This window comes from Coccidioides immitis (genome assembly GCF_000149335.2).
Source record: "Coccidioides immitis RS genomic scaffold supercont3.1, whole genome shotgun sequence".
Taxonomy (NCBI): Eukaryota; Fungi; Ascomycota; class Eurotiomycetes; order Onygenales; family Onygenaceae; genus Coccidioides; species Coccidioides immitis.
Window position 1 is genome coordinate 1,433,064 of NW_004504310.1, and position 15,082 is coordinate 1,448,145.

A 15,082-nucleotide genomic window follows, 5' to 3' on the forward strand; every position below is an offset into this window, starting at 1 on the left:
GTCTCTGGTAATAACCAGGCCTTGGTTTTCAGGTGCAGGGGCTAGAGGAGGCAAGTTGCTTTGTCCAGCCATTTTGAAGAATATCAGTGATCCAAAAAGAATTGCAAATGTCAGAATAACAAAATAGAAGGCAAGAAGAAGTGTTGAAAATATTGAATCTGTGAAAAGAATCAAGCTTGAATGTAAAAGACAGTAGAAGCTTCAGAAAAGAAAAATCAGTCTTTAAATATCTTCTGAAAAATTCAGAAAAAGTGAAGGCTTCTGCAAATAATAAAGAAAGAGAAACTTCTCAAATAAGCAAGCAAAAACTTCACTTTTGCAAACAAAACACAACAAATTAAACATCTTGTGGAGGTATAACAACAGCAAAGCTCCAGTCATCTGGTGTAAGGATTTGCCACAAACCCCTTACACAGACAAACAGCACCTGTGAAGGCCAGAGGCCTCAGCTCACAAGCTGCTGGGAGTTGCATGTGTCCTTGTGAGGCACTAAGTCATGTGCTCATGAGCACACATAAAAGGCTGTCACTGTGTGAATCTCTTGCTGGAAGCCAGTGGCAATCTTGTTTACAAGTCATATATAGTTGCCAGAATACAGACCTTTTATCTTGTGTACTCTTTTCCATGTATATTTCTTCTAGAAATTTATTGTCATGCTGATTCACATGTATGATTCTCACATTTTGTCACTCTTCTTTGGTGATGCCTGATAATGGTATTAATACAAAGAAGTCAACCTTCTGAAACTTGTGAATCTGGGACACCAGCTGAAAACCTACCTGAAGAACAAACCCAAGTTCATGAAGAGATAATCAATCTTGACATCTTACCTCTCTCAACTGTTAATGAAACAAGCACTGTGAACTCAGAGAGAGAGTCTACCCCAACATTAAAAGACAAAATCCAACAGCTTCACAAGGAGACCAAGCTACTAAAGAAAATGGTGAAATGGCAAGAGAAGTTGAATGCTCTCCAGAACACTTAAAAGCACTTGCAAAGTGAATCTCTTGATATGGCCATCTCCAACCCAACATCTGCAAAGCATCTGTTAATCTTGAGACCACCACAACACACAAAGTGCTATCAGACTGGAACCTACACAGAATATTGCCAGTTCACCTCAGATATTGAATTCATTCATGATGCAAGCAAACTGAATGATGAGGATACTCTTGCATATGCCCTTACAGGACTTGATTATATTGAGAAAGACCTTTGGGAGGCCCACTGCAAAGACAATCCATCAAAAAACAACTAGACTGGCCTTAAAGAATTTCTACATGTGAGGCTAGAAGACTCAGCAAACCACATGTGAAACTCTTGGCAAGCAATCTTTGGTCTTCACAAAAGTTTGGATGAAACTAATTATGTCTATCACCAACAATTTCTAGAGCTCACAACAGAGATTGGCAAAGAATTTGAAGATTCCACAAAAATAAAGAAGAACCTGTTTATATGGGGCTTGGATAAGTCCATGTGAACCAAACTGAATGAACAGCTGAAGATACCAGATGACATTAATGACATAATAGCACTGGCCACCTGGCTCCAACCAAGTGTGTCAGTAGTCTATGCAAAGAATGCCTCACATGTGAAGTCTACCAATCCAGTTGGAAGTGCTTGCAGAGGTATGAAGACCAATGACTCAAGGCCACAAATGAATAAGAGAAGTCAACTCCAGAGGCCTGCTCAGAAGATGGGAAAGAATCTTACCAAGAATTGCAAAGTCTTGAAAAAGAATGGGAGGTGCTTTGAGTGTGGCCAAAAGGGCCACCTCACAAAAGACTGTCCCAAGAAGAAGAAGAGTAGTGAATAGAAAGTTGGAGGGCTGCAAGTAGATAGAATCAATATAATGAAGTTATTCAAGAACAGTCTTCTTGCTCTTCTCTCTATTATTCTAGACACATGAAGTCCAACTGACAGGAGTATTATCTGGTCAGCACTAATAGATTCAGGCTGTCAATCTCTAGTGATCAGTTCATAATTGACTGTGAAGCTAGATCTAGAGGTGCACAAGATGTCTATAGAGATTGAAACTGCTATAGATCATGAGAATGTCACCCTTGCAGAAGGGATTACAAATATATTCTTTAAAGTCTGTAACTCTCAGGGAAACTGGCAGTTATTCCATGAACAAGTAATGATCACAAACATAAGAGATGAGATACTAGTGAGTTTGAGCTGGCTGCAGCAATACAATCTCAAGATGTGTTTCAAGAAACTAAGACTAGAGTTCCAAACTGTATGTCACAACCCACTCACAAAGATTAAACCAGTTAACCTCTCAGAGCTTGTGAAAGAAGGGAAGCCTATCTATATGATAACTCTCCACAAATCAGAACAGGTGGTGACAGTAAATCTAGACCTTCAGATACTGGAAGCCTACTGCAAACTCATGGAAGTGTTTAGCAACAAGAGGGCTTGGGAGCTGCCACCACACTGTAAAGATGATTTGGCCATAGATCTTGAACCAGAGAAGCAGCCAGAATTTGGAAGAACATACAGACTTTCACAAGCTGAGCAAGAGGCTCTTCATGAATATCTGAGCAGTGCTCTAATTCATGGGTTCATCCAGTCTTTCAAGTCATCTGCAGGAGCATCCATCCTGTTTGCATTCAAGAAGAATGGCAGACTAAGAATGTGTGTGAACTATTGTGATCTGAATTCAAAAACAGTCAAGAATAGATATTCTCTACTACTGATTGAAGATGTATTGTATAAGCTCACAGAAGCTGCAATATTCACTCAGTTAAATATCAAGAACATCTACTATAGACTGAGGATTCATAAAGAAGATGAGTGGAAGACTGCATTTCAGACTTTACAGAGGCTATTTGAGTACTTGATAGTACTTTTTGGACTTGTGAACACACCAGCAGCTTTCTAATCATATATTGTGAAGGCACTTAGCAAATATCTGGATGTGTTTGCAGTAGCCTATCTTGATGATGTGGTTGTATACTTGGCTTGCAAGGAGAACCATGAGAAGCATGTGAAATTGATATTTAAGGCACTCAAGAATGCAGACCTTTATTGCAAGCTGGCAAAGTGCAAGTTCAATGCTTGCAAGATTGACTATCTTGAGTATATCATAACACCAGAGAGTGTTCTTATGGAGAAGAGCCACATGAACACTATTCTTGACTGGCCAGAGCCAACCAGTAAGAAAGAGGTCCAGATCTTCTTAGAATTTGCAAACTTTTACAGATGTTTTATCCCAAGATTCTCTAAGATAGCCTGCAGCCTGACTGCTCTTCTAAAGAGAGGAGAAGCAAAGCTAAGCAGACATGCACAAAGAGAGATGAGAAGAGAAGCCAACACTTTCATGACTGAGGAAGGTTGTGAAGCCTTCATAAGTCTGAAAAGAGTATTTGTGGAAGCTGTTATGCTTCACCATTTTAATATGGAACAGAAGACCAGATTGGAAACAGATGCATCTGGCTTCACAGTGTGTAATATTCTATTACAGCTGGTGAAGAATGGCATCTGGATTTCAGTTGAGTTTTATTCATGAAAGATGCAATCTACAGAGATGAACTACAGCATTCATAATCAGGAACTGCTTGCAATTATGGAGTCATTTAGATATTGGTGCTGCTGGTTAGAAGGCTTGTGAACATCAGTTCAAGTTCTTACAGACCATGATAGCTTGTGCTACTTTCAGACTGCTCAAGATCTCTCACAAAGACAGGTCTGCTGGACACAAAGGCTGACAGTTTTTTGATTTACAGTTAACCATGTGAAAGAAACTAAGAATCCAGCAGATGGACTCTCATGAAGACCTGACTATGTCAAGAAGGCTGGTCTAGATAATAAGAAGGATTATGAGACTGCAAACCAACTAAGAGTAATGCTTGCAAAGGAGCAAGAGACCACAGAAAAGTTAGAACCAACAGTTCAAGTTTCTCCAAACCAGAGAGAGAAGAGAGAAGATGAGAATGTGCAACTCATCTCTGCAAAGCTTCAGATTGAGACCAAGAAACTACTTGCAAAGATTGTCTTGAAAGACATGTGCAAAGTGAAGAAGATCACAATACAGATTCAGAAGGCCAAAGACCTGGTCTGCAAGAAGAATTCTTATAAAAAGAGCAGCTCTAATCTGTTGGCATTACTGCCAAATCTACTGCAAAGTGATGACTATGCAGCTGAGGTCTGCAAAGGCATTAAGACAAGCATAAAGAAATTTGTGATGTGAAAAGAGGAGAAGGGTATTCTCTATAGAAATAGTTATGTGTACATTCCTCAGAATGAGGCTCTGCAAATAGAGCTGATTAGGCATCATTATGACCTACCTCTTGTGAGGCATTTTGCTACAGCAAGAACATACAAGCTTATAGCTCACAAATACTTTTAGCCAAGAATGAGAGAACTGGTGAAGAAGTGTTGCAAAGTCTGTAGGATCTGCCAGAGCTCAAGAAGAGTTTGTGGGAAGTCTCAAGAAGAACTATCACTCTTACCAATCTCAAATTATTCTTGGAAATTCATTAGCATGGATGTTATTACAGATCTTCCTGCAAGCCTGAATTTTGAGAAGGTGCAGTTTGACTGTATTCTGGTTGTAGTGGACCAGTTCACAAAGATGGCTCACTTTATCTCTATAATAAAGAAGCTGACATCAGAGAAATTGGTCCATCTCTTTATTTACAAGATAGTGAGATTGCACAGATTACCTGCAAGCATAGTAACAGATTAAGAATCTCTGTTTGTGAGTGACTTTTGGGGTGATTTAACTCACATCTTGAAGATTACAAGGGCAATAAGTACAGCATTCCACCCACAAACTGATGGTCAGACTGAGAGACTGAATAGTGTGCTGGAGCAGTACCTGCAAAGTTATGTCAATTATAATCAAGATGACTGAATAATGTAGTTGCTAATGACTGAGTTCACATACAATAACTTGTGACAGACTTCCACACAGAAATCATCTTTCCAGCTGACATATGAGTTGAATCTGTGAACAGAATTCTTGAACTCTGATGAGTATGACTATATGTGCAAGAATTCAAGAAATCAGACAGAGGCAATGAGATTGCTCTGTAAAGAGGTCAAGAAATCACTCATAAAGGCACAAGCCTACCAGAAGAAGTACTACAACCAGAAGCACACCATAAAAGCCTTCCAGATGGAAGACAAGGTGTGGCTTGATCTTCACAATATCAAGATCACACAGTCTCACAAAAAACTGGATTTGTTGAGGCATGGGTCTTGTAGAATTGTGAAGAAGATAGGCTCACAAGTCTACAGACTGGAACTGCCTCCAGATCTGCAAACTCATAATATCTTCTATGTATTCCTGCTCCATGAACACAAGACCTGCAAAGAAATCAATAGCTTACCTCATCACAAAGTTCACAAGATGAACAAGAATGAAAAGAAGTACCAGATCTGCAAGATAATTAACTTAAAGAGAGAGAGTTGTGAACTGTGGTACAGAGTACATTAGAAAGAATATGATAATGAGAAGAACAAAACATGGGTTCCTGTGAGCAATGTTCATCCACTGAGAAAGCTACTCCAACAATTTCATAGTAGGAACCCAGACAAGCCTGGTTCATAAAAGAGATGGATGGAGGTAGTGGAACTAGAAAATGGGTTAGAGAGAGAAAAGACATAGTCAAACTGAACTGAATTCAATTGATTTCAAAACAAAAGAAGAAAAAACTAAACTAAGACTATATAATTAGAGTCTCCAGCTCCTCCTGTAAAGATCTGTAACAACTACTCATAATCTTACTGCTGGAAAGAGTAAGCAAGATGCCTACAGTATAGACAGTTGTTACATTTTTGATTCAAGCCTGTGGAGATGCACTCTGCAAAGACTATATTACTATAGTCTTGCTGAGCTCTCTTGCAGGTGGAGCACTCCTGTCCAGGTGGTGACTGAGCTCCAGCCTGAGTCACAAGAATTCTCTTGCAGAGCTGAGTGTACACAGCCAACTGGTTTGAATTATTCAAACCAGTAATAAGCATGGGTCTTTGAATAGACTCATGACATTATGCTCTTTTGCAGGCAGACAAAGCTTGTGCCTCTGTATAGGGGGGGAGACCTGGAAGAACCATCAGATTGGCCTGCAATACATCAGTAAAAGTAGCAGCTGATGATATTTGAGTGAAGGTGATCTGAAACCATCATTGTCAGTCCTGCAGAGAGAATACTGGGCAGTTTCAAGCATTCTGCAGGACTACAGCATTCACAAATTCTGCTGGTGCAGAGGGAACAATAACAACAATCTAAAGAAGATTAGCTGCAAACTAAAATATAATAGAGGATACTTACATTTCTGGCTGGAGCTGAAGCAATAACTGTAAAGAGAGGAGGCAGAGTAGCAGGACCCTAACTTCATTAGCATGTGAACTAATATCAGCTTGTGAGAAGCACTTACAGCTTGAGCTGGTGCAGAAGAGACAGCAACAACTGATAAAGAGAAAGAAGAAGAAACAACAACACTCTAGAACTGTCAGTTGCAAACACTTTTCAAACTTCTCATGACTACTTACTGAAGGCCCAATCTCATTCACAAAAGAAGAGGTGGGGGTCCTCCCAAGGAAGGAAAGTGGAGACAAGTTATGAGAGAGGGGGAGAGGAAACTGCACACTGGCAGTAACTGCTAGCAAGCATCAGTCTCTCTGTGAACCAAACCCCACACAAAGACAAAATCTAATAGCCACATGAAGCAAAGACACAACCAGAAGTGAACTCACCAGCTTGTGGTCTTTCAGTTAATCATGTGAAATATCAAAGTGAAGTCATTTTTCTTTCAGAATATTAGAAATCTCCTGCAAGCCTGTCTCCCATGCAAAGCAGTGCTTGAAGAGTTCACTTACCTTGATAATAATGATATAGACTAGAGAAGAAAGAGAAGAAAAGAAGAGAAAGAGAAAGCAAGAGAAAGCTCTCTCTTAAGCTAGTGCTTATTATCTAATAGTGACATGAAGCTAGTGAGAACAATAGAGACTCTCTATATATTATTGTGTTATTGGGTTCTGTTGTGTTATTAGAGTTGTGTTGATATCACATCTCTAGTGAAGCTGTACTCTTTTCCTTATAAGGAAATTTTTATTTTTCCCAAGAGGTTTTTTGTTTTTCTACTCATGAAGGTTTTTAACAAGACAGCTGTCTTGAGGGACCAAGGCTTACAAGAGAGGAGAATCTGTAAGAATTTGCTGTAAACCTCTTATACAGACAAACAGCATTTGTAAAGGCCAGAGGCCTCAGCTTGTGAGCTGCTAGAAGTTGCATGTGTTCTTGCAAGACACTAAGTCATGTACTCACAAGCATACATAAAAGGCTGTTACTGTACAAACCTCTTGCTAGAAGTCAGTGGCAATCTTGTTTACAAGTTGTACATAGTTACCAGAATACAGATCTTTTACCTCATGTACTCTTTTCCATGTATATTCCTTCTAGAGATTCATTGTCATGCTGATCCACATGTATAATCCTCACAACTACAAGAAAGATAATTGGGAAGTATTCTCTAAAGAGATTATTCATGAATTTTGTGATTAGAATATTACTTACAAGATTTACTGTCAGAATTATCTTTAAGCAATTACAAAGAAACTGTATGCTTGAAATAGCAACATTCACATCTATGTTTGAGAATACACTACTATCACCAGTATAGTACAAGCTAATGGAAGGCTTGATGAATTTACTAAGATGTCTTGATTCCTTCAGAAGCTGCCTGAGAAGCTCTAGAATAAGATTATTAACAAGATAAAGCTTAATCTTTCAGATGATATGTCATCTATTGATTTTAGAAAGGTTATTTGAGTGATCATAAATTTGATTGACCAGTATGAAGGAAATAAGAAGATCTTTAAAGAAGATAAAATAAAGCAGAAGAAAATAGAGAAGCTTGATGAGTAATATTAATTAGCTAACAAACCCCCTATAGTTAAGGCTCTGAAGAAAACAGCTAGTTCTGTGAAGACTGAAGAATCTAAATTAAAATCTAAAGTCAAGAGCTCTGAGAGCACTAATATTGAAGCTGCAATTGAAAAGATGATTAATGAGTTTACAAATTTAGCATTGGTCATGAGAGTACAGTCAAATCAGATATAAGGAAATTCTGATCAGTACTATATACTGCAGAGAGAAGGGCCTTCAAAACCCATATCAAATTATACAACAAATGTAATTACTAATTCTGCAATAGTACAAGAGAACACCCAACCACAATTAGTCAATTCTTATATGACTTGAAATAGTTTGCTGATAACAAGCTATTGTTCTAGTGGTCAAGAAGAAGCTTGAACTGAAGGAATTTTAACATGTCTCTCATACTTTTACTGTAGAAAACCTGAACACTGTCAATCTCAGTATTATGAATACCAATCTGATGCAAATAACAGGTTCTGTCATATTAATGATGAAGAGAACTTGTGCATGAATTTCTCTGGTCAAAACTATTGAGTTATCACTTCTAAATCTGGAATACTGAACATGTATATTGTACAGTCTATGGAAGAGAATGAATAGGTAATTCTGAAGTTAACAAGCTCTAAAAAGAAGATCAATCAGCAAAAAGAGACACTTTCAGCAAATTCAATCAGTATAAAGATTTAAGCAGGATGACTTGCATATCTAATATCTGATAGAGAATCTGATTCAGATAAGAAATATGAACCACTGAAAGAAAGAACATCAGTTAATATTGAAACTGTTGGAGAAGCTAAGAACAGTCAAAAAGCTAAGATTACAACACTCTATACTCAGTATACTGGACAATTTATTATCTACTGGAATAATCAAGCTAGTGTTAATAATAATATCATGAAAGATGTTGAACTGATCAATCAGAAGAAGCCTGAAATTCAGAACAAGACTGTAGAGAAATAAAGATCAAGATATTCTGTAACAGATTGTTTATCCTCTCAGATCTGTAATTCAACAGATGCTAATGAATTAATAGGTTGAATTCTCAATGAAAAGATTGAAGTGTTAGTCAAGAAGCTTATAGATGTATTGCTGAAGCTTTATTAAGTGTTCTTTAGATCAGGTTGGAATAACAGTACTAGCAAAAGCCATGTAAAGATTGGAGTCTCTGAACTGGTTCAGTCTGAGCTAAAGATTAATTCTGGTTAACTTACATTGAAGCCCATGGTACCAAAATCCAAAACAGCATATGGAATGTGTTTATTATATGTGCCAGTCACTATAAATCAACAAGAATTAATGGTGTTGATTGATACTGGTTCAGAAATCAATTTATTATCTTGAAAGTATGCTGAAATGTTGAATCTGCTGATAGAAAATGAGCTGTAAGTGACCATGATTGTTCAAATGAGAGAAGTTGCTCCTTTTTATGTGTTTTGTGACAAAGTGCCTGTTCAGATTGAAGATATTATTACTCATACTTCTTTTCTTATATTTGAGAGAGGGAATCAGCAACTTATTCTTGAAAGATCTTAATAATTTGCTGCCTGTTGGGAATGCAACATCTCAGATGATAGAGAAGTGAACTGTGAAATTTATAATAAGAAATGAACACATTATCTAGTTTTTAAAAACTTTAAGCCAAGCTTGAGTAATATGAGATATGCAACTGATAAATTGAACAGTAATTATTTAAATAATTTAATAGATATTTAATCAGATGGGTGCCTGTAGATACAAGATCTGAAGAGCATGAAGAAAATGTAATGAAGATAATAGATATAAGAATTAATGATGAGAAGGTTAAAGATCAGAAGGTTGAAAAGAATAGAGAAGTCAGAAGTATTGGCAGCAGTACTGGTGTTGGTGATTATAGTGATAAGAAGAAACATAGTTCCAGCAATGGTGAATTCAAAAGTGTGCTAAGTCTAATTGAATTGACCAGCATACTGGTGAATCAAATAGACCAATCAGAGAACAAGAATAATTTTATATCAGAAGTTCAGATTTTCTGTTCTCTGCTTCCTGATTCAGACAGCATTATGGCTCACTGCAAACATTACACACATGATATTAATTCCAGCTTAATTCAAAAACCTATTTCATGAAGTGCTTGATCAATTTACACATTTCTGAACAAAAATCATGATTTTGTCACAAAGAAATCACATCAAGTTGACATTTTCAATAGTGGCTGGAACATCAGGCTGCCTTCTTCAGAAGTCTGGAGAGTGTGCACTGCTTATAAGCAGAAAGCTGATAAGATAAGACTATTAGCATCTGAAAAATCTGATGGAAGCAAACTGGAAGATCTAGATAATTAAGTGAATGTTTGTTTGGATAAGTATTATTCTGAGAAGAAATATATTGTGTTTAATTATAAATTTGATGACTATATTAGGTCTAGAATTACATCTTTTCCTGTTGGAGAATGGCTAATAAATGAGAGAATTGAGAAGCTCAAAATTGAATTTGAACTAACATGTCAGAAGAAGAAATTTTTTATATCAGTTCTTTATAAATGTGAAGAGGCATTAGTGTAGTTATTTAAAGATCTATATGATATTCATTCTGAATGCTTGCCTCTGCAGATTATTAAGACAGAGTCTTATGAAGCTTGGCAGACTAAGACTTATCAAATTTCTCATACTCTACATGATAAGCTAATTAAAATCATTCAGAACAGATTAGAAGCTAAAATATTAAAGCCTTGCCATAGTTTATATACTAACTCCTATTTTCTGGCTGCAAAGAAACAGAAAGATGAATATTGTTTAGTTAATGCAGTACATATGTACAACAAAGTTACTATTTGAGATGCTTTTATTTCTTCTAATATTGATGAATATGCTGAAGACTTTAGTGAACTTGTTATGGCTAGTCTATACAACTTGTTCTCTAAATATGATAATTTTTTATTAGCCAAAGAGAGCAGAAATATAACAGCTATTGCAACTTCTATTGAGCTCTTTCATCATATAACTTTAGTTCAAGAGGCAACAAATTCACCAGCTCAAGCCCAACATGAGATAATAAAGATTATACAAGAAGTTTTTCCAGAGATTGATTGAGCCTTTATAGATGATCTTGAAGTAAAGAGATTGTGTGTTAAAGATGAAACTGAAGTTCTCTCAGAAATAAGAAGATTTGTTTATGATTATCTGCAGAATCTGAACTATATTCTATAACTTGTTGAAATCTCTGAAGCTAGAATCTCTGATGCCAAATCTCAATTCTGCATGTCTGAAGTTAATGTTATTGAATGGATTTGTAACTATAATAGATAATGATCTGAGGAAACTAAGATGGCTAAAATTTCAAATTAGCCTACTTCTACAAGTGTTACAGAATTATGAGAATTTCTAGAGCTTGCTGGATATTTCTGAATACTTATAGAGCATTACAGTTAGATAATTAAATCTTTACATTATCTGCTTTAATGAAACATTATATAGTTATGAACTGAAGAGCAAAATGACATCTTTATGCTTTTGAAGAAAAAGTTATATTCATTCTCTATTGTTCTTTCAATTAATTATAGATAAGATTCTTTGCTTATTACTGTGGCTGTTGATGCCAGTGGATTAGAATGAGAAGAATGTATTATTCAGAAGCAACAAGAGACTCAACATTCTGTATAATATGAATCTGGAGTATGGAATGATTCAGAGAAAACATATGATACTGGCAAATGAGAATGCAAAGCTGTTTTGAAAGTCTTCAAGAAATTCTGATATCATATCTATAGAGTACTCTTTATCTTAGAAATTGATGCAAAAACTCTTGTCACCCAACTTAATAGAACTGCTACAGATGTTCCAGAAGCTTTAGTTACTAATTAAATAGCTTGAATATGTCTCTTTGACTTTACTGTTAAATATGTTTCTGGAATGAAACACACAGCTGCTGATGAACTGTCTTGCTGAGAACTAGATACTGGAGAATAATCTGAATCTGAAAAAGATAAAGATCTGTTTGTCTTTATGGATTCTATAAGAGTTTTAGCTGGCCAAGCTCTCAATAGTGAAGATCTTAGGATACTGGACTCCACATATTCAGAAGAATTGGAGAAAATTGCACAATATCTAATTACTCTATCAAAACTATTAGGCATGGAAGAAAAGAAGTATGTAAGATTCTGAAAGAAAGCAATTAAATATGTAATGGAGACTGATCAACTATTTAGATGAGCAGAATCTGATGTATCTCTAAGATGTGTTGTGAACAATAAAGAACAATGTGAACAAATTTTACACATGATGCATGATAAAGTTGACCATAAAGAGCAAGAGAGAATATACTCTATCTTACAAGCTTGATACTGATGATCAGAGATGTATAAAGATATGTCTGCTTATATGAAGTACTGTTCTTAATGTTAACAAAGAGATTTGTAAAGATTAAGTAAAGAGCTTCATTCTATCTGAACTTCTATCTGTTGAGAGAAAGTTGGAGTAGATATCAAATACATGTCTTTCTGTTGAGAATGAAATTATTTGGTTATTGCAAGATGTGACTTTACTGAATGAGTGAAAGCTAGAGCATTGAAGAAGGGAACAGCTGAAGCTGTGGCCAAATTTCTTTATGAGAATATTATCTGTTGATGGGGCCTGCCTGCCAAATTTGTTATAGATAGAGGATCAGAGAATAAGAATGTTGTGGAGATCTTACTGAAGAAATTCAACATCAAATATATTGTTATTTTACTCTATAATTCTTCTGCAAATGATATGGTGAAAGTTGGTCATAAGTCTTTGACTGATGAATTAGCTAAAGCCATTAATAATACTAAAAGAGATTGAATTAAACATCTTCCTGTAATTCTGATGGTAAATCAAATAATGACTAAGGCTAGTACTAGTATCTTCTCTTATAGATTACTAATGGGCCAGGAGGTAGTTCTTCTAGTTAAACTTGAGATTTCTACTTGATAAACAATTTCATAATGAAATATCTGAATGACTGAAGATCTTCTTCTAATGTATGCATGCCAAATTAAATAATAAGATAAGAATGTTCTGAAAGCAGCACATCATCAGCTCTGAATGTGCACTAAGAATAAGAAATACTTTAATAATATCTATAATATTTGGACCAACTCTCTTCAATCCAGAGACCTTGTCTTGCTTCACAATATTAAAGAAGAACAGAATATATCTAGAAACAACATCCTGCACTTTTAATGACTAGAATTCTATAGAGTTAAGTTCACTAATCAAGAACTAGATTCCTATCATCTTGAAGAGTTAGACAGCACTGAAATCAAAGAATCTATTGCAGAAAGCAGATTAAAGAAGTATCTTATAAGATCTGAAATGAAGCAGCTTAGTAATAGTCCAGCAGATTCAGATAAAGAGATGGAGAATGTTTCTTAAAGATATGTCACAAGAAGCCAGTCTAATATTCTCTCTAGCAGTTTCTCAGATGTTAGCTCCTTGGATAGAGGGAATGATCAAGATCAGAATGAGAGCAAAAATAAAAATAATCAAGAAGAAATGAAGCAAATGTGATTACTAACTGTTATATCAGATGACTGAAGCTTTGCTGTTATTATATCTTCACAAGATGTTTAATTTGTTATGTTTTGTTTGCAAAAGTAAAGTTTTTGCTTGCTCTTTTAGAAGGTTTCTTTTTATAGATTCAACATTTTCAATACTTCTTCTTGCCTTCTATTTTGTTATTCTGACATTTGCAATTCTTTTTGGATTACTGATATTCTTTAAAATGACTGGATGAAGTAACTTGCCTTCTCTAGCTTCTGCACCTGAAAATCAAGATCTGGTTGTTACCAGAGACAGTGGAGTCAATCTGAATGACCATTTCTTCAATAATCTAACAGCAGCTATAGAATACATTGATAATAAAGCTCTGCACTGTTGCTATGGCCTACAGATTGAGCTAATAAATATACTGATGTGAGTGACTGATGTAGTTACTGACTTAGTGGCCCATTTCTATTGATATATTGAAAGATCCAGAGCTTGACAACATGTTATACATGTCAATTTTGAAGCTGATTTCCATGATGCTTGAAAGATTACCCTGAATGTTGAATGATATTGCATTGATATGCAAAAAATCAAGGATAGACTTGTTGCTACATGGGGTATTGACAGAATTAATATCATATGGTCAAAAGTGGAGAGTCTGTGGGCAGCACAAAAGCTTTGCCATACTCTAAATGTTTACAAGAATTGGGATAAGTTCACCAATAATATTAACAGTACAGTGCTCTGAAGACTAGATGCTACAGAAGCTGGACATTGCTGAAGCTTAGCTATATTATCAGGTAATTATACTACAGCTGATAAAGAAGTTGACTGTATATATGAACTTCCTTCAAGAGATATCCTATACTGATGGGGCCTTATTATTGACAACTATAGTCTTCTACAGCTGTTGACTCTTCCACAGTCATCTAGCTTCCAATGTTCAATTCAGAATATTGCTAGAAGTTCTTCCACTGCAAGCAGTCTCTGAGATCTACTGGAAGAACTACAGTCTTCAAGATTATCAAGAGATGTTCCAATAAGTGAAATGTCTATGCCATATAGCTGCAACATGTCAGAAGCCTCTATATATAGCACAATATTGATTAGATCACATGGATTTGAAACTGGCCAATTACAGCTACCATTTGGATTCACCAGCATGCTGGCCAATTTATCCAGCCAATCAGAAGCTCTGAAGTGCTACAGTAAAAGAATTGCAGCCATGTCAGCACACTAAATTCCCCAAGACTTAGATGATAATGATGAGTCTGTTATTTCTCCTGAAAGTAATGAAGAGATATCTCAACACAAGTGTGAAGAATCTGTCATGACAGTATGCTCTGGTACTTGCTATTGCTGTAGATTTGAACAGCAACTTCTGCAAAAGATAAAGAGTATTAAAATATATTCAGAATTGAAGCTTATTTATATTCTGGAGCAATTAGAAAAGGCATTTAGTAATAAGAAAGCTGATATCTATTGAAGCAGGGTACAATGGGATGCCTTGTCAAAGTAGGTAAGTTGGTTGAGATGGTGAGAGTGCAAGAAGGATGAAAAATCACAACATAGTAAGAATGGTAATGGCTGAGTAGTAAGAACAGAGAAGCATGCCTTAATGGATGCCTAAGCTCATAAGAAATAATAGTACTAAAGAGCCTATACTAACACAGGCAGCTCTAATGAGAAACAGTGGCAAGCTTCATAA

General features: G+C 35.9%; 1 protein-coding gene across 1 annotated transcript; it reads left to right on the forward strand.

The window, feature by feature from the left end:
* Nucleotides 1-14,446: 14,446 nt before the first annotated feature.
* CIMG_12654 (uncharacterized protein) lies at nucleotides 14,447-15,082 on the forward strand (the record flags this gene model as incomplete). The annotated part of the gene is made up of 4 exons (XM_001248821.2): nucleotides 14,447-14,582; nucleotides 14,631-14,710; nucleotides 14,866-14,893; nucleotides 15,048-15,082. 4 exons carry the CDS (start codon nucleotides 14,447-14,449, stop codon nucleotides 15,080-15,082), a joined length of 279 nt encoding a protein of 92 aa, XP_001248822.2.